The sequence below is a fragment of the Chrysemys picta genome, chromosome 1 (genome assembly GCF_011386835.1).
Source record: "Chrysemys picta bellii isolate R12L10 chromosome 1, ASM1138683v2, whole genome shotgun sequence".
In the NCBI taxonomy this organism is placed as follows: Eukaryota; Metazoa; Chordata; order Testudines; family Emydidae; genus Chrysemys; species Chrysemys picta.
The window spans coordinates 291,775,543-291,799,318 of NC_088791.1; the positions used below are offsets into that span (position 1 = coordinate 291,775,543).

The 23,776-nt window shown below is 39.9% G+C and overlaps 1 protein-coding gene across 6 annotated transcripts in view; it reads left to right on the forward strand.

Moving 5' to 3' along the window:
• NAA16 (N-alpha-acetyltransferase 16, NatA auxiliary subunit) overlaps positions 1-23,776 on the forward strand; it is a 101,195-nt gene that overhangs the window by 50,342 nt on the left and 27,077 nt on the right. For 4 of the 6 annotated variants that reach the window (XR_010597774.1, XR_010597775.1, XM_005301479.5 and 1 more), the window contains 2 exons: positions 1,234-1,329; positions 9,937-10,043. Coding sequence is in view for 2 of the 6 variants with exons in the window: in XM_005301479.5 (XP_005301536.1) it covers positions 1,234-1,329; positions 9,937-10,043 (203 nt within the window). In the remaining 4 variants the exon portion in view is untranslated. The remainder of the gene's footprint in view (positions 1-1,233; positions 1,330-9,936; positions 10,044-23,776) is intronic. The other 2 variants (XR_010597776.1, XR_010597777.1) reach the window with 1 other exon arrangement.

The window sequence follows — 23,776 nt, forward strand, 5'->3', positions numbered from 1 at the left end:
CAATGGGTTGACTCTATTATTCGGTTTCTCTCTGAAACATTTGGAAACTCTCATTTATAATTATTAATAAAGAACAAATGTGTATATGTAATGTACATTTCACATAAAAATCCTATATCGATTTTAAACTGTACTAATTATAAAACATAATAATGCTACTTTATTTTTTTTAGGTGGTCTTAGGACTATTTCCTCCCCCATGGTAAGTTCTGGAGCTCCAACCTGTGTTTTCATATAGGGTTTTTATATGCTTTAGTTCCAATTTTAATATTTTAATTTATTACTCTAATAATTATGTATACCCTGGAGCCAGTGGGTAACATACGTGTGTGTGTGTGTGTGTGTGTTTGTGTACATATATATATTTCCCCACCACCACCATCAGATCTCAATGACATGAGGCTTTTTACGTATGAAACAAATGTCCAAGTATAACTACTAAGCATTTTTCATGCTATATCCTTGATCTTAACTTTCAATATTATTTAAGTTCACCAAGCAATTTGACTTTTCAACTAAATTCACTTATGAATGTGAAACAGCATTTCAAAACCAATAGATCAGTTTGTTTTAAAGTTCTGACCACATTGGAGCTCCAAAGCATATTATGGGGGAAAGGGGAGGAGTGGGAAGGAGGTCTAAAGAAAACAAAAGTTCTTAAACTTGATGTATTGACAGTCCTGATGCTAAGTGCTTACATAGTTAGTATTAGTTTACTTACATTGCTGAAACTTTTGTAATAAAAGGCTTATTTGTGTATTTTTAAAATACTTTTAAACGATTAAATGGTAGTTCTTTAAGAATTTGTCCTAAGTGGATTCATATTGATAGACAATTTGTTTGCATACGTTATTTGCAAATGTTGAAGTACTGTTTTGTGAATGGGATTGCACAGTATGTAGTTGTAAGAAAATAAACACAATCTCCCTGTGGTTGGAGGCACAAGGTAATTAGGTTCTCTGCTGTTAATTACTTAAACAAGTCATAACAAAAGATAGGGTCTGTTATATATACAACACACTACCTTCTTCTATAGTGTATTTGATTAAATAATGAAAAACTTAGTGTAAATTTTTGCAGTGTTGTAACTAAATCTGTACCTTCTGGTAGGGTTAGCTAATTTAAAATTTAGAATTACAGATTTTTTAATGTCTTTTTTAAAACAAGAATTTAATGCAAAAATAGATTTTTCTCTCCAGTGTTTCTTACATCTGTTATATTTGCTGATAATAGGCACTTTAGAAGAGAGGCTTCAGATTTATGAAGAAGTTAGTAAAAGACATCCCAGAGCAGTTTCACCTAGAAGATTACCTTTAAACTTTGTTCCAGGTAACAAACTGCATATCTGTTCCATAATCCTATTAATTTTTGTATTTTATTAAGGTGTCAATAATTAATTTGTCCTAAATTTTGAGCATCCATTTATATGTAAAGGTGCATAAAGCTTGGTTTCAACCACTTGAGGACTATGCATCTTTGTTGATATGGACAAAAATGTCAGTAGTACACTACAAAGGCTGATAGCAAAAGGTCCTGCATGGTAATATTTTGCCTTTACTGATGAAACTACAGTGGATAGCTGTGTATATATTGTAAGAATAGCTCGCTCTATATATATAATGCCTTTGATCCTGTGCTGTGTGTTAGGTGATATCCCCAGATCAGAGTATGAAATGTGGTAAGCTATTGTATTAAGGGAATAATAAATTTCAACTTTTGTTTCTTTAATTGTTTATACACTGTGATAACATTCCTCTCTAGCCTCTTAGAGGAGAAGTCACCTAAGACTGACTTTATATTATTGACAGAAGAAGTTTGCCTGTAAAGCTAGCAGCAGAAGAAATTGGAAGCTCTACTTACTGTTCAGATGTTGCACAGAAAACTATAGTAGAGGCTTCTCTGTACTGCTTCATTGGCCTGGAACCTAGTTGTCAGCAACTGCACCCCCTGAGTTAGAAGCTTGATTTTTTTTTTCAGGTGTCCCAAGCCCTGTCCCTGTATCTCCCTGTATTTTATAAGCTGGAACAAATGCTGATAAATGTATATAGCAATCACCTGTAAAGTGGGCCTAATTTAACTTGCAGTTGTGAACAAACTCTAGTGATGGTGGCTTTCCCAAGAAAGCTCCCAGCCTACCTCAAAGAATTTTATGCTACAACGTAGTGCAGTGTTTGTTAAAATTTTAACTTAATCTCTAATGTAAACTACTATTACCATGCTGTACCTTGCCAGGTTATCTGTAGCTCAAAACTAGGTTTGCAGCATTTTCCAGTATGAAGTTTAATTGTAGCATCATATTCAGCAATGCTATAGTTAACTTTTTTTTAATGACTTTGTTAAAAGCTCTCTATTTTGGAGAGTTTGTTACACTTAAAAAACAAATTATAAAAACCTTCTATACTGAAACATGGTACATAAGTGTTCTCAAGTCTGGAAAAATGATTGAAAATTGGTTCTTCCAGTGATTGCACATGTGCATTCCACTCTTGGTACATGTGCATCCTGTCCATGGTTGTCAGAAACTTTTCCCCTTAGCGTTACCTGTTGATGTGGCTCAAGTGCTCTCTGTCTCATGACCCTGTGAGCAGGCGTAGAGGGCAGAGCTGCCTCTGACCCCCCTCAGTTCCTTTTTACTGCCCAGGATGGCTGCTGGATCAGTTGGTCTTGCTTTAACAAATTCTCTCGGTGTGTCTTATTATTTTGTAGTGTTAGTGATTTGTTTTTTTAAAAAAAAGTTGTTTTTTTGGTTCCCCTACTCTGTGTTCCATTTGTGGTACTGAGGAATGCATTGATTACTGTGTTTCAACCCTGGTTATTCTTGCTCCAAGATGAGGTCTGTGAGTGACCTACATTCCAGCTGTTTGAAGTACCTGGCTGAGTCTTGCATATCAGACTGTTGTCAAATTTATAAGGACTTTGAGCCTAGGACCAAAAAAGATAGATGCCAGGCTGAAGTTTCTTTTGATGGAAGCTACTCTGAAACTACCATTGGAGCTTTCCTGCTCAAAGAGGGGGACCACTTCTTCAGCTTCAGTTACAAGCGTTCTGCCAGTGTTGGCAGAGTTCTGGCATCAGTCATGATCTCCGGTGCCGAGGAAGAAGCATAAGGCTTCTAAGGAAGAGGCTGGAAGAGGAAGATTTCTTGCTCTTATGCCCACTGAGAAGAGTGATGGAGGATTGAATAGATCATTGGGTAAGGAGGCGCTGTTGACTCCAGCACCAGGACAGGCACTGTCCTCAGGAAGGTCCTCACCCCCACCTGATGACTTCAAGGCTCATCAGGAACGTTTTGAAAATGGTTGCCTCAGCCTTGGATATCCAAGTGAAGGAAGATAAGGAGTTGTCCAATAGACTAGATGACATTTTTACTGCAACTGGCCCCCTTGTGTGGCCTTACCAATTTATGAGGTGATTTTAGAGCCCCACCAATAACCTGTGACAAACTCCCTCCTCCCTTCCTCTGACATCCGAGAGGATGAGGATTGATACTACTATATGTACCTTCACAAGGCTTTGAGTATTTCTTTTCACATCCCCTTCCAGGGTCATTGGTTGTTTTGAGAATTATTAGGAGGGAACGCTAGGGGCAACAGGCTGTGATCCCTAAATCACAGGACCCCAAAAAACTTGACCTGCTTGGTAGGAACATTTATTCTATGTCTGGGTTACAACTTAGAGTTGCTTTTGTTAAGGTGTTGTTGAGTCTCCGATATTAGTCATATCAAAACTTAAGGACTGCTTACAGGAGGACCTGAAACAAGAGTTTCTTTCATTGGTAGACAAAGGAAAGCTGATGGCTAGCACATCACTCCAGGCCAGTTTGGATGCTGCTGACTCAACTGCTAGTGCCATGACCTCTATTACAATATGGGGGTGCTCATGGCTGTAGTCTTCGGGGCTGCCCCAGGAAATCCAGCATACTGTTCAGAACCTGCCATTTGAAGGACCTATTCTCAGTGCAGATAGATGACAAACTGCATGGTTTTGAGTCACTATGGAATCTTTTAAAGTCTCTGGCTATATGTACACCTGCCTTGACAAGAAAGCACTTTTGTCCACAGTAGTCCCGCCAATATGCTACTTTTGCACTTCAACAAGACCTATTAAGGAAAAAGAATTGGGGTTATAGATGCAGACCATCCCCTTCATCTACTGCAACAGCTTCTAGTTCATCTAGGCACCCTGGGGGCGCTAAACAGACATTTTGATGGGTTAATTGAGACTATCATACCAGTCTCCAAAATTCCAGCCCCTCCTCTCTCTTTTTGCAAACCAGCTATTCCACTTCCTAGTTGGTTGGTCCCAAATCACTTCAGACCAGTGGGTTCTAAACATTGTGGAAGTGGAATACACCCTTCATTTTATTTCTATACCTCCCTCCTTCCTTGTCCCTCTTCTTGTGAGAGTGGTCCCTGGAGGTCCTCCTCCAGGAGGAGCATTCTTTGTTTCAGTTGGGAGTCATAGAAGACTTTCAGCAGTATTCCAGAGGGACAGGCTTTTATTTCTATTTCCTTATTCTGATAGCAAAGAGATGTCTCAGACAAGTTTCAGTCTGCGTCAACTCAACAAACATCTGAAAAAAGTAGTTTTGCATGGTCTTGCTGGCCTCCATTAGCCTCTCCCTGAATTCTAGAGATTGGTGTGCTGCCCTCAACTTGCATCACCACATGGAAATACATGTCCTGTATCAGGGTCATGGGAAGTATTTAAGGCTCCAGGTGAACCTTTCTCACTACCAATGCAGTTCTACCCTTTGGCCTGTCGCTCCCAGAATTTTTACGAAATGTATAGCATTAAGTGCATTTATGAGGAAGTTTGGGTGTGCAAGTGTATACATAACTGGATAACTGGCTGGTGAGAGGCTGATACAGAGTTCAGGTACTATCTAGTCTCTCTCATCCACTCAAACTTCAGGGCTCTGGGACTGTTAATCAATACACAGAAATCTATCCTCTCCCTTGTTCAGAGAATAGAATTAATAGGGGTGGTCCAGGACTTGACTCAAGCCAGAGCTTTCCTTCCATGATCAAGATTTCAGGCAATTCAATCCATCATTTTAGGTCTCGTGGTTCACCCAACTACAACAGAATGGAATTACATGTGGCTTCTGGGGCACAGGGCCTTTTGCAGGTACATAGTCCAACATGCCAGATTGTGCCTCAGGAACTAGTCGTGGCTGTCCTCCATATTCTCTCCAAGCCATCACCCTCTAAGCCTTGTGGTGAGGGTAGCCTCTCAGGTTTTAGCCTCTCTGGACTCTTGGACGAACCTTGTAAACATATGTATAGGCATTCCCTTTGTAATGCTCAGCCTTCATTGACAATAGTGATAGATGCGTCTGCTCTGGGTTGGGGGGGCTCATCTGGGTTCCCTTAAGACACGGTGGTTGTGGTCCAAAAAGGACTTGTTTTTACACACACATTTCAGGGAAATGAGCTATTCAGCTGGTGTCAGGCTTTCTCACCCAAATCAATGGGAAAAGCTTGCTCATTCTCACAGAAAACACAATGGCAACGCTCTGCCTCAACAGGATGGGAAGGACCTACTTGTCCTAGCTCTGCCATGAGGCAGTCTAACTCTAGGATTTTTGTATTGCCAATTCGGTTGACCCCACAGTCTCTTACTTTCCAGGGGTGCAGAATGAGCTTGCAGATCATTTAAGTCACCATGAGTGGTCTCCACATCTAAATATAGCCAGGCACATTTTTCAGCTGTGGGGGACTCCCCAGCTAGACCTCTTTGTAGTAAGAATCACAGGAAGTACAAGCACTTTTGCTCCCTTCAAGAGCATAGTTAAGGTTCCCTCACAGAAATTTTTTTGCGGCCCTGGTATGGGCAAATTTCTGTACGCTTTTCCACCAATTCCACTTCTTCCAGAATGTTGCTAAAAATCAGACAGCATATGCTTGAGTCCTACATATAGCCCCAGCTTGGCTTTGGCAGCACTGGTTCTCCACCCTTCTCCCTGTAGGTAAAAGCTCTGATATCTCTTCCTTTGGACCCACGCCTAATTTCTCAAGACCATGGTCAGCTATTCCACCCAAATTTGCAGGCACTTCATTTAACACCCTGGATCCTTCATAGCTAGACCTTCAGGAAGAGTCTTGTTCAAAAGAGGGTTTAGAATGTGCTTTTAAATAGTAGGAAGCCATCTATATAGATCTATCTAATTGACGAAGTGGAAGCAGTTCTCTCTTGTCCGAACAATTTGGAGTCTCGCTGACACATTCTTCGACTATCTCTTATACCTAAAACAATAAGTATTAGCTGTTAGCTGCTAGGTGGACTTTGATAGAGGTATTTCGACTTTCCACCCTTAGATTGATACTCTCCGTATTTTCTAATAGGATGTCAATAAGATTTTTGAAAAGCTGCCTGCTCCTTACTGCATCTTTCAATGAAGATAGCATTTTTGGTGGCCATCTATGCTATTAGGAGGATAGGTGAACTACGTGCATTAATGCTTGGCCCTCCATGTAAAATTTCCTTTAAGGCTTACCCGTGTCCTTATCCAAAGTTTATTTCACAAGTGATGTATAACTTCCGTATCAACCAAGCAATTTATTTGCCTTTGTTCTTCCCAAAGCCTCACTCAAATGAAGATGAGGAGCGGCTGCACAATCTAAATGTCAGAGGAGTGTTGTCTTTCTACCTCAACAGGTCCAGGCAATTCCACTTGTCTCTGCAGCTTTGTGTAGCAATCGTGTACAGAATGAAAGGGCTCCCATTCTCTTTACAGAAGATTTAATCTTTGCTTCCTGTATTTGCTTGTGCTGTGACTTATCAAGTGCTGCTCCACCAAACAGAATGACAATATATTCAACGAGATTGCAAGCGGTGTCTTCAGCCATTCTGGGTCAAGTGCCTGTCATAGACATTTGTAAAGTGGTAACTGGGTCTTCAATACATGTTTGCAGCTCATTATACATCACTTAACAGTCTAAAAACAATGCGAGATTTGGGTGAGCTGTTCTCAAGTCTTTATTCAGATAGACTCTGATCCAGCCTCCTGATTTCACAGCTTGAGAGTCACTGAAAGTGGAATGTACATGTGCAATCACGAGGGGGGGAAAAAAGGTTACCAACCGGTTCCACAACTGTTGTTCATTGAGATGTGTTGCACATGCTCATTCCACAGCCCACCCTCTTCTCCCTCTGCATTGGAGTTTCCGGCAAGAATGAACAGAGGTGTCAGGGGTGGATCTGCCCTTTATGCCTGCTCAAAGGGTGCACTGCAGCAGAGGGTGCTTGACCCACTCTCACAGATACCACTGAGGAAAAAGTTGCAACAGCCATGCACAGGATGCCCATACAGAGTGAAATGGACATATGCAACACATCTCGAACAGCAGTTACGGAACAGGTTAATGACCTTTTTTACTGTGCATGCAGAATAACCTTTTTGTTTTATTGTGCTGTATTGAAGTCCATGAGATGATGCATTTAAGTTAATAAAAGGATTTGCTGTCTTAGAAATGTACAGGGTGCAAAACTTTTACATCTTCACAGAAATAGAAAGGGTTTGATACCATCAATTAGGATCATAAATATTCATTGCTCTAGTTAATGTTTGTTCAGTGCCTTGGAGAGTAAGGGTTTGTCTGTACTGCATTTTAAAACCTTTTGCAGCAAGGCTCAGAGCCTGGGTCTACAGACTTGGGCTTGCACTATGGCGCTAAAATCAGCAGTGTAGACATTTGGACTAGAGCTTTGAAGCCCAGGGAGGGATTAAGGCTTCAGAGCCTGAGCTGCAATATCTACACTGCTGTTTTTAATGCAGTAGCGTGAGACCAAAATTGTAGACCTGGGTTCTGAGACTCACTGCTGCAGGTTTTAAAACACAGCATAGATGTACCCTCTAACAGCTATAAGAGTTCTCAGTACTATTATAATTCTAGAAACCAATGTAGAGATGTTATCTGATGATGAATTTGCATCTGTCTCCCTTATGAAACAAAATCTTTTCAACTCTGCTTCCATGTGGCTGTCACCTTCATGGAGGAGCCTTTACTTGACTCAAATATACACCATATACACTCTCCTACTTACCTTAAAATTAGCTCAGGGAGACCCCAATGGTGTTTGAAATTGTGATTCACTCTGTCCTGAGGACTAATAAACCTACCAATGAGATGCACATTAACAATGCACCTCAACTCTTTGCTTGCCTCTGAATGGCCTTGATACACAGGGTACATCTACACTGCAATTGGGGGAGCACAGGTAGGCATACCTGAACTAGTGTGATTGAACTTACTAAAAATAGCAGTGTAGCCTAGTTACCCTAGGGTCCCAGACAGAATTGTACGTGGGTGGCTAGCCCATGCCACTATGGCTGCACTGCTATTTTTATCAAGCGACAGTGGTCGAAGTTAGCTCTGGTACATATGCTCCAGTTGCTGTATAGCCATACCCACTATGTGCTCAAAAGGGAGTGCATTTAGTTTATACTCTTTGGCAGGCCACAACTTGAAGATATAGATTATACAGAAACTAACAGGCATAGTTGTAATGCTAACAAAACTTTTTCAAAGAAAAAAATGTAAAGTTTACAACTTACTTCAGAGATTTCCTGGCACTGGAAACTGGGAGAGTGGCTGAATATATTCCTTAAATTATCCTCAGATGAATAAATTTTAAGATCATTTCACTTATTTAGCAGTGTGGTCATCCCTCGAAGCGCTGGGCCAGCCTGAGTTTAGTCCATTTTTTTTTCTTTTGCTCCTGAAGAGTGTGTGTGTGTGTGTGTTGGGTGCAACTTCAAAATTACCATTGCTTCACAACAGATCAAGCCAAAAATTGAAGGATGCCGTTCATGCCTCACTTAAATCCCAGATGTTTACTTCAACTAATCCTTTTCAGGAACATAGTCGCCTTTATGTTCTGCTTGATTTTTAAGCAGTTCATCTTGTAAATTGATTTCTGAGCAGCTACATGACAATTTACCATCTATCTGCCATCTTCAGATTAAATATTTTATTCCCATAAATAGAAAAACATGAAAATAAGGGGAAAACTTCATTGCCTATTTTTATTACTAGGAATGATTTTCAATATGCATGTGTTGGTTCTGGAACACTTTATATCATTGCAAGTCTGTATTGTCGAATATATTCATTTCCGTGGGAATGGGTGTGGTAATAAAAAGTAGTTGCCCCATTCTTGAGCAGCTCTTGAAATGAAAACAAGATAATTCACACTTAAATGAGAGCCACACGGTGTCTCACTGGGTTACCCTTCCATGCATTTTTGTAACAAACAAGGTATTTTATTTACTCTAATGTCTGTTTTTCTAGATCTGTCAAAAGCATTTCAGTTTGTAAATATTCCCAGCTTGGTAGCTAAAATATTTATACAACCCTACTGAGCATATGGAAAATATTCTATGCCTGTTCCATGTGTCTTCCCAGTTGACTCATCTTCATAATTCATGGAAGTATTAACCTAAGATGCTCTCAGACGTCAGTGCTATAAAGGTTGATTTGCTTATTAGTTACTTTCCTTTCTTAAGTCTCTCCCAGAAATCTTGCTCTGCTATAGAAAGATATCATAGCACAACAAGTAGTGTGGTTGTGCCCACAAATACATTCAGATAACTAAGTATTTCAGTAACCTCCTCCTACAATATTGATAAAAATGTGGGGACTCTGCCTTATGAAACCAAGTCTTCCAATCAGTTTCAAATTCTAAAACTGATTTTAGTGTAGAAAGTCACGGTCACATGTTAGTTTCCCCAAACATAAACATTTCTTTAGGGGGGAAGATGTGCTTATTCTGTTTTTCTTCTTTAACAGGAAAGAAATCAAAGCATTAGAACAGTTTTCTATGTAGAGTTTCAATTATTGGTGATAATCCATAGTTGTATAAATATAAACACTGATCAGTATATGGCACTCTCAAACATTAAAATATAACCAAATACACTTTTGTTTCTAGGTGAAACATTTAGAGAACTAATGGATAAGTTCCTGAGGGTTAACTTCAGTAAAGGCTGCCCACCCTTGTTTACCACTTTGAAATCTTTATATTACAATACAGAAAAGGTAAATTTTAGTATTTATTCAGTTTTCATGTAATCTGCTGTACTAATTTAAGTTGTAAGTGTATTATATAGATTCCTCTGGAATTTACAAATGACTGTAATTCAGCAATCTCCTACTTAGTAGTTAGTGTGCTGCTTTCACTACAGAATTACTAGGTGATTACTCATCACGTAGTAATATGTACATATCTGTATTACATTTGATGACTTTGATATTGTCAGAATCAGATACAAATATGTACAGAAGTTTGACAAGTCAAGGATAAATGAAGACTAATCTACAAAACTGTATTCTTTGTCCTGGGATGCAAATGTGTCAGGGTTGTTTCAATTTGTGGTTTATGCTGTCACAAGAAGTCTTTATTATTAAATAGACAACAGGTAATAGTTCTGAATTGTGGTAATACAGTAATATATGCTACAGAGATTTGTTCCATATGTCAGTTTGTCTAAAGTTTGTGTAGTATTATTACATATGAGCAAGTCTAAAATCTCAAGCTATGTTCTGTTTTGTACTAAAACTGCTTTTCCAGATTTAATTATTGGTTTTAAAGTGTCAGAGGAGTGTGTGTGTGGGGGGAGAGGGGTGTGTGTGTGTGTGTGTGGGGGGTGTGTATATATACACAAACTGTACATGTACAAAATGTATTCAACAATATATTATAATGCACTTTGTATGAAAAATTTTACATAGTGAAGTTGAACTTAAACTGTGTGATTTTAAAAACTTTAAAATCTCCTTGATTTTTCCAACTATATGGAGAATCCAAAAGTTTGAGATGTTCAGGAATATTGATATGGATGACATGAATTGTAATAGAGAGAGTTCTTCACAGAGGATGGGCAAAATTAGGTGGGGTGGGAAGTGCTCGGAGTAGGCCACTGTGTACTAATGAGAGGAAAGGGTTAGTCACTGCTTCCACTGTGGCATGTTTTTACCTGAGAAGTTTTCTTGCCACCAGTCAAGTTGGGAACATGAAATCAGAACTTTTAAGATTGCCAACTTATTCAGAGAGACTAACCAATAATTTGTATGCAGAGACAGAGGCAATTATCACATTTATATGGCTTAGTATGGGAACACAGGATTTACATTTGTGAAAATACATAGTTTTTTTCCCCCTGGAAGGAGATGGGGTGGGATTTCTTCAAGTTTTGATTTTTGCATTTCACTCACTCATTTGTTTATGGAAATACCATATTTGAAAGGGTTTTGAAACAAGAAAATTCGGTCTACCTTCAGTCTGAATAAAATTTAACTATTTTGAAATTAAAAGAGAAGTGATGAATGTCAAGGATGTTATCCCTGTAACAACTTTCTAGAAGCTTGGGGTGGGAAGGAATAGTTACTTATGTTTTGAGGGAGGGGCATGTCTGCTTCGTAGAATCAACTGTCACTGGATATTGGAGCCTGGAGTTGTGAATTGATTATGGGGACTTGGTTTGAAAGAATCTTGCACAGGGCCTGGTAATACATGATTTTAGGAAAAACTAAAATCAACATTGATTATTAATAGAAGATGGTTGGTTGATTGTGTGAAATTACCCTGTAATGGCTACAAGCATCTGTACTGGGGGAAAATACACTTCTACTCAATGCGACAAATTCTGTGTGTGGAAAAAAGAAAGATGTGAAGTATTGTGTCCAAGTTGTGAAGATGCCACCCAAAAATGCAGAGAAAATTATGGCAAATTATGACTTTGGTGTTTTATCAGACAATGAAAATAAAGATAACTTCTCAAGTACAGTAACATGAAATCTTTGACAAAAAAACATGTAACACAGTCCTGAGGTACGTCATAGATGTTAGACTGTTCTGTCACAGCTGTCATTCAGTTTCATGATTGGTTGGTTGATAGGAAAAGGATTGATTTCCAAGTCTCCCATTGATACTCAATGGAACTCCCAGGAAGGTTTTGTGTCTCTGCATCCAGATCATATATGTAGAAATTAACACAGCAGGAGAACTTTGATCAAAATATACCAATAATTTTGTATTAAAAGGGACTCAACAGGGAGGTATTAAAGTTATAAACATGAGATTTGAAAGAGAACAGATTGTAGGCTGATAACACTACGGTTGCAGTTTCAGTGGAAATGTAGTTGACCTAAATTTTAGAACAAAGACCTCGAAGGATAAAATCAAGTAAACAAAATAAACTCAGGAAAGCTATGGAACCTATTCCTATTTATTCAACTTAACCTTTGTATTTGGGATCAGTGTTATTGGTTGAGCCCCTGGGTGGGAAGAAGAGCTTGAATTGTGGTTCATGAAATGTAATCCTGTGTACGTTCCTTCCCTTCCGCAAATGTGGTTGCGGAAGTAGTTTGTAGCAGTTCACGGCATTAAAATGGTGAAAAATTGTGAAAGTAAAATATCAGGCGATAGAACTTTTGAGTTCAGAATTTTGTACATTTTTAAAGACTTCCACTCTTTTTTGTCAGCTCAGCATCAAGTAAGCACATTTTAGTACATTGTGATTGGTTTGGTCAAAACCTCTTAATAGCTCAGGTGCTGAAAAAGTAAATTGATACATGTGTTTAAATATCTAAGAGTAGATACAAGAGTGGGAGGCCTAAGTGAATAGATTTGTGGAACCAAATATACCTCTACCTCGATATAATGCTGTCCTCGGGAGCCAAAAAATCTTACCGTGCTATAGGTGAAACCATGTTATATTGAACTTGCTTTGATCCACCGGAGTGTGCAGTCATGCCCTCCCCCCCCCCCCCCCCCCCGAGCACTGCTTTACCGCGTTATATCCGAATTTGTGTTATATCGGGTCGTGTTATATCGAGGTAGAGATGTATTGTGTTCTTGTGTTTAACTTACAAAATTACAGGCTCTTCTTTTTTATCAAAATGTGTGCCTCTTTATGTTTAGGAAATAAATGCTGGCAAAGCAAATCACCTAGTATGTATTTTCGTTTAATTTCATAGACGTTTTGTTAGTTTTCTAGTGTGTTTATTTCAGGGAAAAGTGTGTGACTATTGGGAGGGTGTGTCAGTGTCAGATATTTCAGAGGATGGTGTGTATAAAATGCATAGTAAATCTAATTCAGCAATCAGAGGAAAGTAATTTCCCTGACAGTATGATACTGATCATCTTATGCTTGTATAATGTTTATTATCTTGAAATTTGAAATGTTAAAGATGAATTAGTCCTGTTCTTTCCTCCTTCCATTTCCTAATTGTACCCTACAGCAGATTGTCTGAACAGTGCTTTATACAGTCCAGTATTAAATGCCCCAAGTGATGGGGCTTCTACACATCCTATGCAAGTTACATATCCTAGTGCCCAATCTAAGCTTCCAGTCAGGAAGTTTTTCTTTGATTTTTCAAGGCTATACTTCAACAACAACAACAACAACAACAACAAATGTCCTGGTTACATTTCATGTGGTGCAATAGAAGGAATGTTTCTCCATCCCTGGTGTTCAGAGTCCTAGTACCCGTGAAAGGATTTATTTAATACCAGCCCAGACTGTACCTCTAAGTAGAAACTGCAGCACTTCCCAAGACTCTCTTGGGTACCTGTGTACCATTTAGCCAGCATCTGTTTTCTCTTCCCCAAGGAGAGAGTCAGTCAGCGCTTTGTCCCTCGTTGTTAACGCTTGCTTTTAAACAAAATACTGTTCTTGTAATAGAAGAAAAAGTTGAATGACAGCTAAAACGAAAGCAATCTGTAAAACTTCTCACCATGATTAGTGCTGAATACAATATAGATATGAAAAAATGTTTTTCATAGTAGACTACAAAATGAATATTCCCAGTTTAAGAAGCTTCTCCGTCATTGTGCACACTCGTAGCATTTCTTAAGATGGGAAGACTGGCAAATAAGTGAAATTTATAGCGTGTTTTGAAAATGGTTAGATTTTGCCTGTGTCTTATTTCCTGTAGCTTGTTCCACAGTAGAATTCCCTTAAATGAATGCCCTCTGGCTCTCGCAAGCTTTTTGGGGGCTTTTTTACCTGCGTTGTTCTGGAATAGCACAGAAAATCATAGAATAGATGAAGTGGTTATCTTCAACATATCCTGATCCTGAACTGTTCATAGCCTTGTAAGACTGGGGCCTTGAATTGACATTGGAAGTGAACTGGGAATCTGTGGACAGTGCAGAGCACCAGTGTTCTGTTCTCTGTGGCTTATTCCAATGAAAACTGGGCTATCAAACTGAAGTTTCTGTGTTGCTTCTACCTGCATTCTCTGATACACAGATTACATTAATTTACGCAGTCTGAAAATGACACATGCATAGGTCACTCTGGCCAGATCTTCTGCCAAAAGAAAGGAGAAAGGATCATAGTCTCCTAGCATGGTGAAATAAACTATGTACTGTGCTAGGCCTTTCCTAACAAGGTTAGATGTTTTAGGTCAAAATCAGAAACAGATGTAGTTTTATTTGTTAGTCCATTGCTTGGTCTACACTTAAGCTATATATCAGTGTAGCTGTATCAGTCCAGGATGTGAAAAAACATACCCCTGAGTGACTTAGCTATGCTGACAAAACCTCCATATAGACAGTTTTGTCAGCTCAGCTAGCGTTGTTGGGAGAAGTGGTGGTCTGTAGTGTAGACATAGCCCATATCTAATACTTTACTCTTCCCCACTCCCAAGTTTACACTATCAAGAAGGCAAGGGCAGAGACCTTTTAAAGTTCATATGCCATTTTAGGAAGGGGACTTTCCTTTATTTAATGGTGGTCTGGTCTTTTTTCTTTCCAGAGGACCCTCTGGTCTCCAATTAGATCATGATATTACTTCAGTGCACATCTGATGGTACTACTCTGGGCATGTGAGAGCATTTCTTTTCCTCTTCCAGGCGTTTTGTCTGAACAGAAACCTGCAGTTTCTCCCTAAAGTAGCTTTACTGCAAATTTCAAGTGAATAAGAATATATAAAAACGGATCTCTCTGTATATGTCCAGGCATAGCTGCTTATTACAATACCTTTTAAATGCGTCTTCTCTCTGCAGCCCCTCCCCTCCCCCCATTATCAGAGGAGTAGCCGTGTTAATCTGTATCCGCAAAAATGATGGGGAGTCCGGTGGCACCTTAAAGACTAACAGATTTATTTGGGCATAAGCTTTCATGGGTAAAAAACCCACTTCTTCAAATGCATGAAGACACTGCTCCCCTTATGAAGCAGTCCCTCCAATTCCCTAATAAATGAGTTCAAAGAACACAGTCTAGTACTAAGATGCTCAGAAATGGACATAGTATTTCAGGTGCTGCTTCACCAGAATTTACTAAAGGCGCAATCTCTTGTGCTCATTGATGCAGTTCCTCTATATAAGCAGCCCAAAATTGCAATTAACTCATTTTTGCCCACCATATCACATAGAGCATTTGTTTTATTTGCTGTTGGCATTTCTCCTGATCTCTTGGAATTACTGCTTTCTAGGTTTCTTCTTTGTGGGAGTTAAGTTTTAGAAGGGGAGGACACTTGAGTGTTTTGGGAGGAGAGGGGGAGGGCGTGGTGGAACTGGCTGCTAGTTTGGCACATTGCATATATTGTATGGCATTGCCTAAACCAGTCATGTATAAATATAATCTAGATCTTTCCTGAAAGGATATCACCAATTCAGAACTCTTCAATGGATGTGTAGTTTAAACACTACCTTCTAAGATGCATTGCCTAACTTCTTCTTGTTTTCTAGTTTTAAATTTCTCTGAGCCTTAATCATTTAAGTGGTGGGGGTCTATTTCTAGATTTCAGTAAAAAATAAAAACACAAGACTGTGTGGAAAAGTTACTCTGAGTCTCTTATTACAAGGCGTAATAAGGTGCTGTCTTTGATTTCCCTTCCAACTTATAGGGACTTTCAAATCTATTACTCGATGACAATGGACTGTTTGGCAACATAAACTAATACTAAAAAAAAGCCTCACTGAGAGATGGGTGTAAACTACTATGTAACTTAAGATCCTGCCTCAGGCATCCAAATGAAAAACTTTGACTTCCATACTGAAATTTTAAACCATTTATCTTCATGGGAATTAAGCAAATCTTGGATACAACTTAATAGAAGAAGGTAGACCAATGTCTTGAATAAAATCCTTTTCTACAATTCTTCACTGAGTCTTAGGTGCTGTTAATCAGTAGCTTATAGGTGCTTAATTCAACAAAGCAAATAGTACCTCTTGTTTAAAATGTAGTCCCATTTGGTTTATTAAAATTTATCAAAGCCAGCTAAGGGATTTATATATGCATCCGAAGAAGTGAGCTGTAGTCCACGAAAGCTTATGCTCTAATAAATTTGTTAGTCTCTAAGGTGCCACAAGTACTCCTGTTCTTCTTTTTTTAAGGGATTTAGACAGTTTCCATTTCTCAACAATCTCTTTCCAATCTTGTAGCAATTATTTCTTATAATTAATACCGAGATTACTTATTTTCCTTTTTTAATCATATTGAACATAACATGCTGTTAATAACTAATCCATTCAGTTAATACATTGTGTTGTAGATTTTCTTTCTGGATAGTCAGTAAATGCAACTTTTGATGATACAAAACCTCTCCTTTTAGTCTTGTCATTCTATGTCCATCAGGGCTCTTTGTTTAGGCTTCACTAAACCTGGAGTTGAACAGAGTCAAAATTCCTACTCAACTTTACTGCAAGACTAAACGTTTTAATTCAGTCTCTGCAGTGCCGCAGCGAACCAAAAGAGATCTATAAAGGTTAATCTCTAACCCATGTACTTCAATAATTGAACCTTCTATTCGTAAGTGTTTACATAGGTTGAAGAGTTACAACAGAGAAGCCATATATAGTCTGTATTTAATTACAGTATTATCAAGATGCCCTTCATGTAATCAAGAAGGCTGAGGGGGAAAAATACAGTACATAAGTGAATTGGGAACATAGTTTTGTTCCTTATCTGTTACGGATTTTCTTGTTCTGTCTGTTTGAATACCTACCATTTGGTCCCTCACTGAGGGTTAATTAGCTACCTTGCATAAATAATCCTGTAGTTAAAGACAGTAGTCTTTTTTTTGTTACTTAAACATTAGTTATATTTTTCCTTTTCTTGAAATTTTAAACTTCTCTCTAACCTCAAATGATGAGGTTGGTATTCTGCATTTCCATACCTTAGTAGTTTTTGCTATTTCTTCCTATGTCAGAGAAACACTTTCAAGGGATGGATTAATTAAAACAGTACTTGAAGTAATTGTCATATTAGAGGTGTCTCTACACTGCAACGTAAGTCCAGGGTTAGTGGACCTAAAGTCAGTGAACCGTAGTTTTGTGGCTAAACAAAACATGGCTTTAGAGATAATAGGATTTTTAGAGATGTTATAGGATTTTTACTTCCAGGTAGTGTTATATGAAATTAAGTTTTTATTGTTGTATAGACCATCTATAGACTACCATTTAAAGAACCTTCTTCAAAAATCCTTGTACAATAGTAAGTGCTTGAAATGTGTAATGACAGATGCGTGTGTCTACAAATGAGTTTGGTGGTGGCACTTGCAGGGAAAGATGTCTGCACAATATATGTTGTGTGTGGATACTAAGTTTTATATCAAAGTTTGGGGGGACTTGTTTACTTGCTGATGGCTTCTTCCTGTTTTTTTTTTGTATTTATGCAGCTATCTTGTAGTTGTTTCAATTATGTAGTTGTTGTAGGTTTTATTAATAGTGCAATGTAGGTGTCTTGGAAATTAGTTTACTATCCAGATTTCTCTGAAATTTTGATTCAACCCTGCAGCTTTAGAAGCCTAACTGCATGGTGTTTGGAGGGTACTAACGTTGTATCAGGCTTGCCTTCACAAAACTAATGATGGTATAGTAGCAGACGTGTATATAGGCATATTTATATAATCTTAGGCGTGATGGCATCTGAGTGCCTAAATATAGCACTAGCTCAAATACTATCTTGAGTTAGCATGACCTAAAAGAAGCTGCACTTTTCCTTAATGTCTCCCAAGAAGAAAAAATTCTGCCCAGTAGTCCTAGTAGGATTTGGGGTCTTTATATGAAATTACCATTTCTACATGAACCTAAGCCTTAAGACTATCTCTTAATAGGGTGATTTTGTTGCATGCAAATGACTGACTAAAAATTACACATTGAAATGTAAGAATTTTCATACTCCATGGGTTGCTCCCAAAATGTATTTGCAGTAAACGCTTTAAGCATCCCCATCTGTTCCCACTATCCCTAGCAAAAGAGAACAAAATCAGACACTAAAACAAATTACAGGTTTTTTTAATCTGACCAATATTCAAAACTACTCTTTGGGTCCCCAGTCAGTTGTGCTTTATATCCGTGAGATTAAATCCAAAGAGTGAAGACCTTCAATTAGTCAAGATTTGCGTCGATTGTGTTGCAGGTGCATTGATTCCATTGAAGCGCATGTGTCTTATTTCTGTGTAACTAAAAACATGGAGGCTCTGTGAGGAAATACTGGATTAGAGAAAATGTCTGGCTGGAAGAAACCTCAGAAGTCTCAAAAAAGGTATAAGGCTCTCTGCACAGGAAGGTAGGCTGTCTCCCCTGAAGCCCTTTCTTTTCCTCTTACAAGAAAGATGGCTTTATCTGTCCTTGATTTTGATAGCTATAGAAATGAAAGGGAAGCTGTGACCAAGTTTTGTAGTTGGATGCCCTCCATGAACTAGTGGTAGATCACATAAGGAAGTAAAGGACATTTAATTATATTAATTAGCTCTACATTTTAAGATGGAGTAAAAGATTAGCAACCATGGGACTCAGCTGCCTTTTTGTTCATATCTATCTCTTTTGGTTAGTTTTAAAGAAATTGTGTACTTCCTGGGTTAGAAAGCTCTCTGGGTTAGAATTTTAAGGATCGAACTCAGTGGTAAGTGGTCATATAAATCAGATCCAAATATTACTGAACATTCATTTCGTTGGGGATTGGTACTGGTTTGAGCAGGGGTTTGGACTAGATGACCTCCTGAGGTCCTTTCCAACCCTGACATTCTATGATTCATAGCAAAATGTAAAAATCTTTGACTTCCAAACTATACTCTTCATAAGAAGAATGGGATAATTTGAAAAAGCGTAAGTAGGAAAGTAAGAAATTGTGCATTAAGCAGTACCAGAATTTGATGATTAGCAATTTGCCCCTTCTCCTAATGTACAGAGTGCTTGCTCATTAATAGCACTATAAAGTTGTCAAGGCTCCTTCCCCACTCTGAACTTTAGGGTACAGATGTGGGGGCCTGCATGAAAACTTCTAAGCTTAACTACCAGCTTAGATCTGGTCCGCTGCCACCACTCCCAATGTGCTAAGTTCCTTCCCTGGGTAGCCTTGAGAGACTCTTCCACCAATTCCCTGGTGAACACTGATCCAAACCCCCTTGGATCTTAAAACAAGGAGGTATTAATCATTCCCCACCCCCCTTCCCTTTCCCCACACCAATTCCTGGTGAGTCCAGATCAATCCCCTTGGATCTTAGAACAAGGAAAAATCAATCAGGTTCTTAAAAAGAAGGCTTTTAATTAAAGAAAGAAAGGTAAAATAATCTCTGTAAAATCAGGATGGAAAATAACTTTACAGGGTAATCAAACTTAAAGAGCCCAGAGGAACCCCCTCTAGCCTTAGGTTCAAAGTTACAGCAAACAGAGGTAAACACCCTAGCAAAAGGTACATTTACAAGTTGAGAAAACAAAGATAAAACTAACATGCCTAGCCTGGCTGTACTTACAAGTTTGAAATATGAGAGACTTGTTCAGAAAGATTTGGAGAGCCTAGATTGATGTCTTAGTCCCAAGAGCGAACTCCCCCCAAAACAAAGAGCACAAACAAAAGCCTTCCCCCCCACCAAGATTTGAAAGTATCTTGTCCCCTTATTGGTCCTTTGGGTCAGGTGTCAGCCAGGTTACCTGAGCTTCTTAACCCTTTACAAGTAAAAGGATTTTGGAGTCTCTGGCCAGGAGGGATTTTATAGTATTGTACACAGGAGTGCTGTTACCCTTCCCTTTATAGTTATGACACGCCCCCCAAATCACAGATAGTGTTGGACAGCCGGTTCCACACTGGCTGTGATTTCTTCCTGGAGCTCTAGGAGAAAACAAGAGTTAATATGACACATGCACCTTTAGACATACTACTGATTATATAAAAACTAACAATATGTCCCACATTCCAAGAACATTTTTTAACTAGTTGATTCTGGGAAACTTTCACGGGAGAGTGCATCAGCCACTTTGTTAGAAGCTCCTGAAATGTGTTGTATTTCAAAATCAAAATCTTGGAGAGCTAAACTCCACTGAAGAAGTTTTTTGTTATTCCACTTGGCGGTATGAAGCCACTGTAGCGCAGCATGGTCTGTTTGTAGTTGGAAACACTGTCTCCAACGTATGGGCGTAGCTTTTCCAGCGCGTACACAATGGCGTAAAATTCCCTTTCGCTGATTGACTAGTGGCTTTCCCTCTCAGACAGTTTCTTGCTGAGAAACACGACAGGATGGAATTCTTGATCCGGTCCTTCCTGCATTAAAACTGCTCCCACACCCCGCTCGGACGCATCTGTGGTTACTAGGAACGGTTTGTCAAAGTCTGGGGCCCTTAGCACAGGGTCAGACATGAGTATCGCCTTAAGCTGGGTAAAGGCCTTCTGACACTCATCAGTCCACTGAACTGCATTTGGCTGTTTCTTTTTGGTTAGGTCTGTCAGCGGGGCGGCGATTTGGTTGTAGTGTGGTACAAATTGCCTATAATATCCGGCCAAGCCTAAGAATGATTGGACCTGTTTCTTTGACTTTAGGACCGGCCACTTTTGGATAGCATCCACTTTGGCCTGTAGGGGATTTATAGTTCCTTGACCCACCTGGTGCCCCAGGAAAGTCACTCTGTTTAGGCCTATTTGACACTTTTTAGCCTTAACAGTTAATCCTGCCTGCCTGATGCGCTCGAAGACTTTTTCCAGGTGCTCCAGGTGTTCTGCCCATGAATCAGAAAAAAAGGTCACATCATCGAGGTAGGCAACTGCAGATTCTCCCAATCCCACTAGGAGACCATCTACAAGTCTTTGGAAGGTGGCGGGTGCATTTTGCAGCCCGAAAGGGAGTACATTAAATTCATACACCCCTGCCTGGGTGCTGAAGGTTGACCTTTCCTTGGCAGGTTCATCTAATGGTACTTGTCAGTACCCCTTGGTTAAGTCTAAAGTAGAGATGAATTGGGCATGTCCCAATTTCTCCAATAGCTCATCTGTGCGTGGCGTTGGATGGTTGTCGGGACGAGTTACAGCATTTAGCTTACGGTAGTCCACGCAAAAGCGTATTTCCCCATCTGGTTTAGGAACTAGAACCACTGGCGATGCCCATGCACTCTTAGGGGGCGGATTATACTCATCTGTAGCATGTCCTGGATCTCCCTTTTTATAGCAGTTTGGGCATGAGGTGACTCCCGGTAGGGTGGGGTTCTAATTGGGTGAGCATTACCTGTGTCAGTGGAGTGGTATCCCCGTTCGGTCTGTCCTGGAGTGGCTGAGAACATTGGCGCAAAGCTAGTACACGGCTTCTTGATCTGCTGTCGCTGCAGACGTCCAAGGGTTGCGAAGAGGTTCACCTCTTCCACGCCACCATTACTTTTTCCTTCTTAGATTCTAGGACTGGAAGGGACCTCGAGAGGTCATAGAGTCCAGTCCCCTGCCCGCATGGCAGGACCAAATACTGTCTAGACCATCCCTGATAGACATTTATCTAACCTACTCGTAAATATCTCCAGAGATGGGGATTCCACAACCTCCCTAGGCAATTTATTCCAGTGTTTAACCACCCTGACAGTTAGGAACTTTTTCCTAATGTCCAACCTAGACCTCCCTTGCTGCAGTTTAAGCCCATTGCTTCTTGTTCTATCCTTAGAGGCTAAGGTTTACAAGTTTTCTCCCTCCTCCTTATGACACCCTTTTAGATACCTGAAAACCTGCTCTCATGTCCCCTCTGTCTTCTCTTTTCCAAACTAAACAAACCCAATTCTTTCAGCCTTCCTTCATAGGTCATGTTCTCAAGACCTTTAATCATTCTTGTTGCTCTTCTCTGGACCCTCCCCAATTTCTCCACATCTTTCTTGAAATGCGGTGCCCAGAACTGGACACAATACTCCAGCTGAGGCCTAACCAGAGCAGAGTAGAGCGGAAGAATGACTTCTCGTGTCTTGCTCACAACACACCTGTTAATACATCCCAGAATCATGTTTGCTTTTTTTGCAACAGCATCACACTGTTGACTCATATTTAGCCAAGGCTATAGTTAGATAGAAAGAAGAATTCTTCTGTCAACCTAGCTACATCCGCTTGGGGAGATGGATTACATTCTGTATGTGTGAAACTGATTTTTTATTCCTAAGTGGAGCACTTTGCATTTGTCTTTGTTAAACTTCATCCTGTTTAATTCAGACCATTTCTCCAATTTGTCCAGATCATTTTGAATTATGACCCTGTCCTCCAAAGCAGTTGCAATCCCTCCCAGTTTGGTATCATCTGCAAACTTAATAAGCGTACTTTCTATGCCAGTATCTAAGTCGTTGATGAAGATATTGAACAGAGCCGGTCCCAAAACAGACCCCTGCGGAACCCCACTCGTTATGCCTTTCCAGCAGGATTGGGAACCATTAATAAGAACTCTCTGAGTACCGTTATCCAGCCAGTTATGCACCCACCTTATAGTAGCCCCATCTAAATTGTATTTGCCTAGTTTATCGATAAGAATATCATGCGAGACCATATCAAATGCCTTACTAAAGTCTAGGTATAATAAATTAATGGAGATATCCCATCTCCTAGAACTGGAAAGGACCTTGAAAGGTCATCGAGTCCAGCCCCCTGCCTTCACTAGCAGGACCAATTTTTGATTTTGCCCCAGATCCCTAAGTGGCCCCCTCAAGGATTGAACAGATAACCCTGGGTTTAGCAGGCCAATGCTCAAACCACTGAGCTATCCCTCCTGTATGTATCCCTTCATAGTAGATACCTTCAGGCCGCTCCGTGTCATCTGTTTCCTGGGCTGTAAACTGGAAAACCTTTAATTCTCTGGAATAAAAGGGCTTAAGAGAATTAACATGGTATACCTTAGGCTTTATGTTGGAGGTGGGGGATGCTATGAGATAGTTAACAGCTCCTAGGTGCTCCTGGACCGTGAATGGTCCTTCCCATGACGCTTCCATTTTATGGGCCTGGAGCGCCTTTAAGACCATGACTTGGTCTCCTACTTTGAAGGACCGTTCTCTGGAATGTTTATCATACCAGGCCTTTTGCTTTTCCTGAGCATCCTTTAGGTTTTCTTTAGCAAGGGCTAAAGAGTGTCGGAGGGTGCTTTGTAGGTTGCTTACAAAGTCTAGAATGTTAGTTCCTGGAGAAGGCGTAAACCCCTCCCATTGCTGCTTCACCAACTGTAATGGCCCCTTAACCTCGCGGCCATACACAAGTTCAAATGGTGAAAACCCTAAACTGGGATGTGATACAGCCCTATAGGCAAAAAGCAGCTTCTGCAACACTAGGTCCCAATCATTGGAGTGTTCATTTACGAATTTACGTATCATGGCCCCCAAAGTTCCATTAAACCTCTCCACCAGGCCATTGGTTTGATGGTGGTAAGGGGTGGCAAGCAAGTGATTCACCCCATGAGCTTCCCACAGGTTTTCATGGTCCCTGCCAGGAAATTAGTTCCTGAATCTGTAAGGATGTCGGCGGGCCAACCTACCCTGGCAAAACTGTCTGCTAATGCCCGGCACACACTTTTAGCCCTGGTGTTGCTTAAGGGTACTGC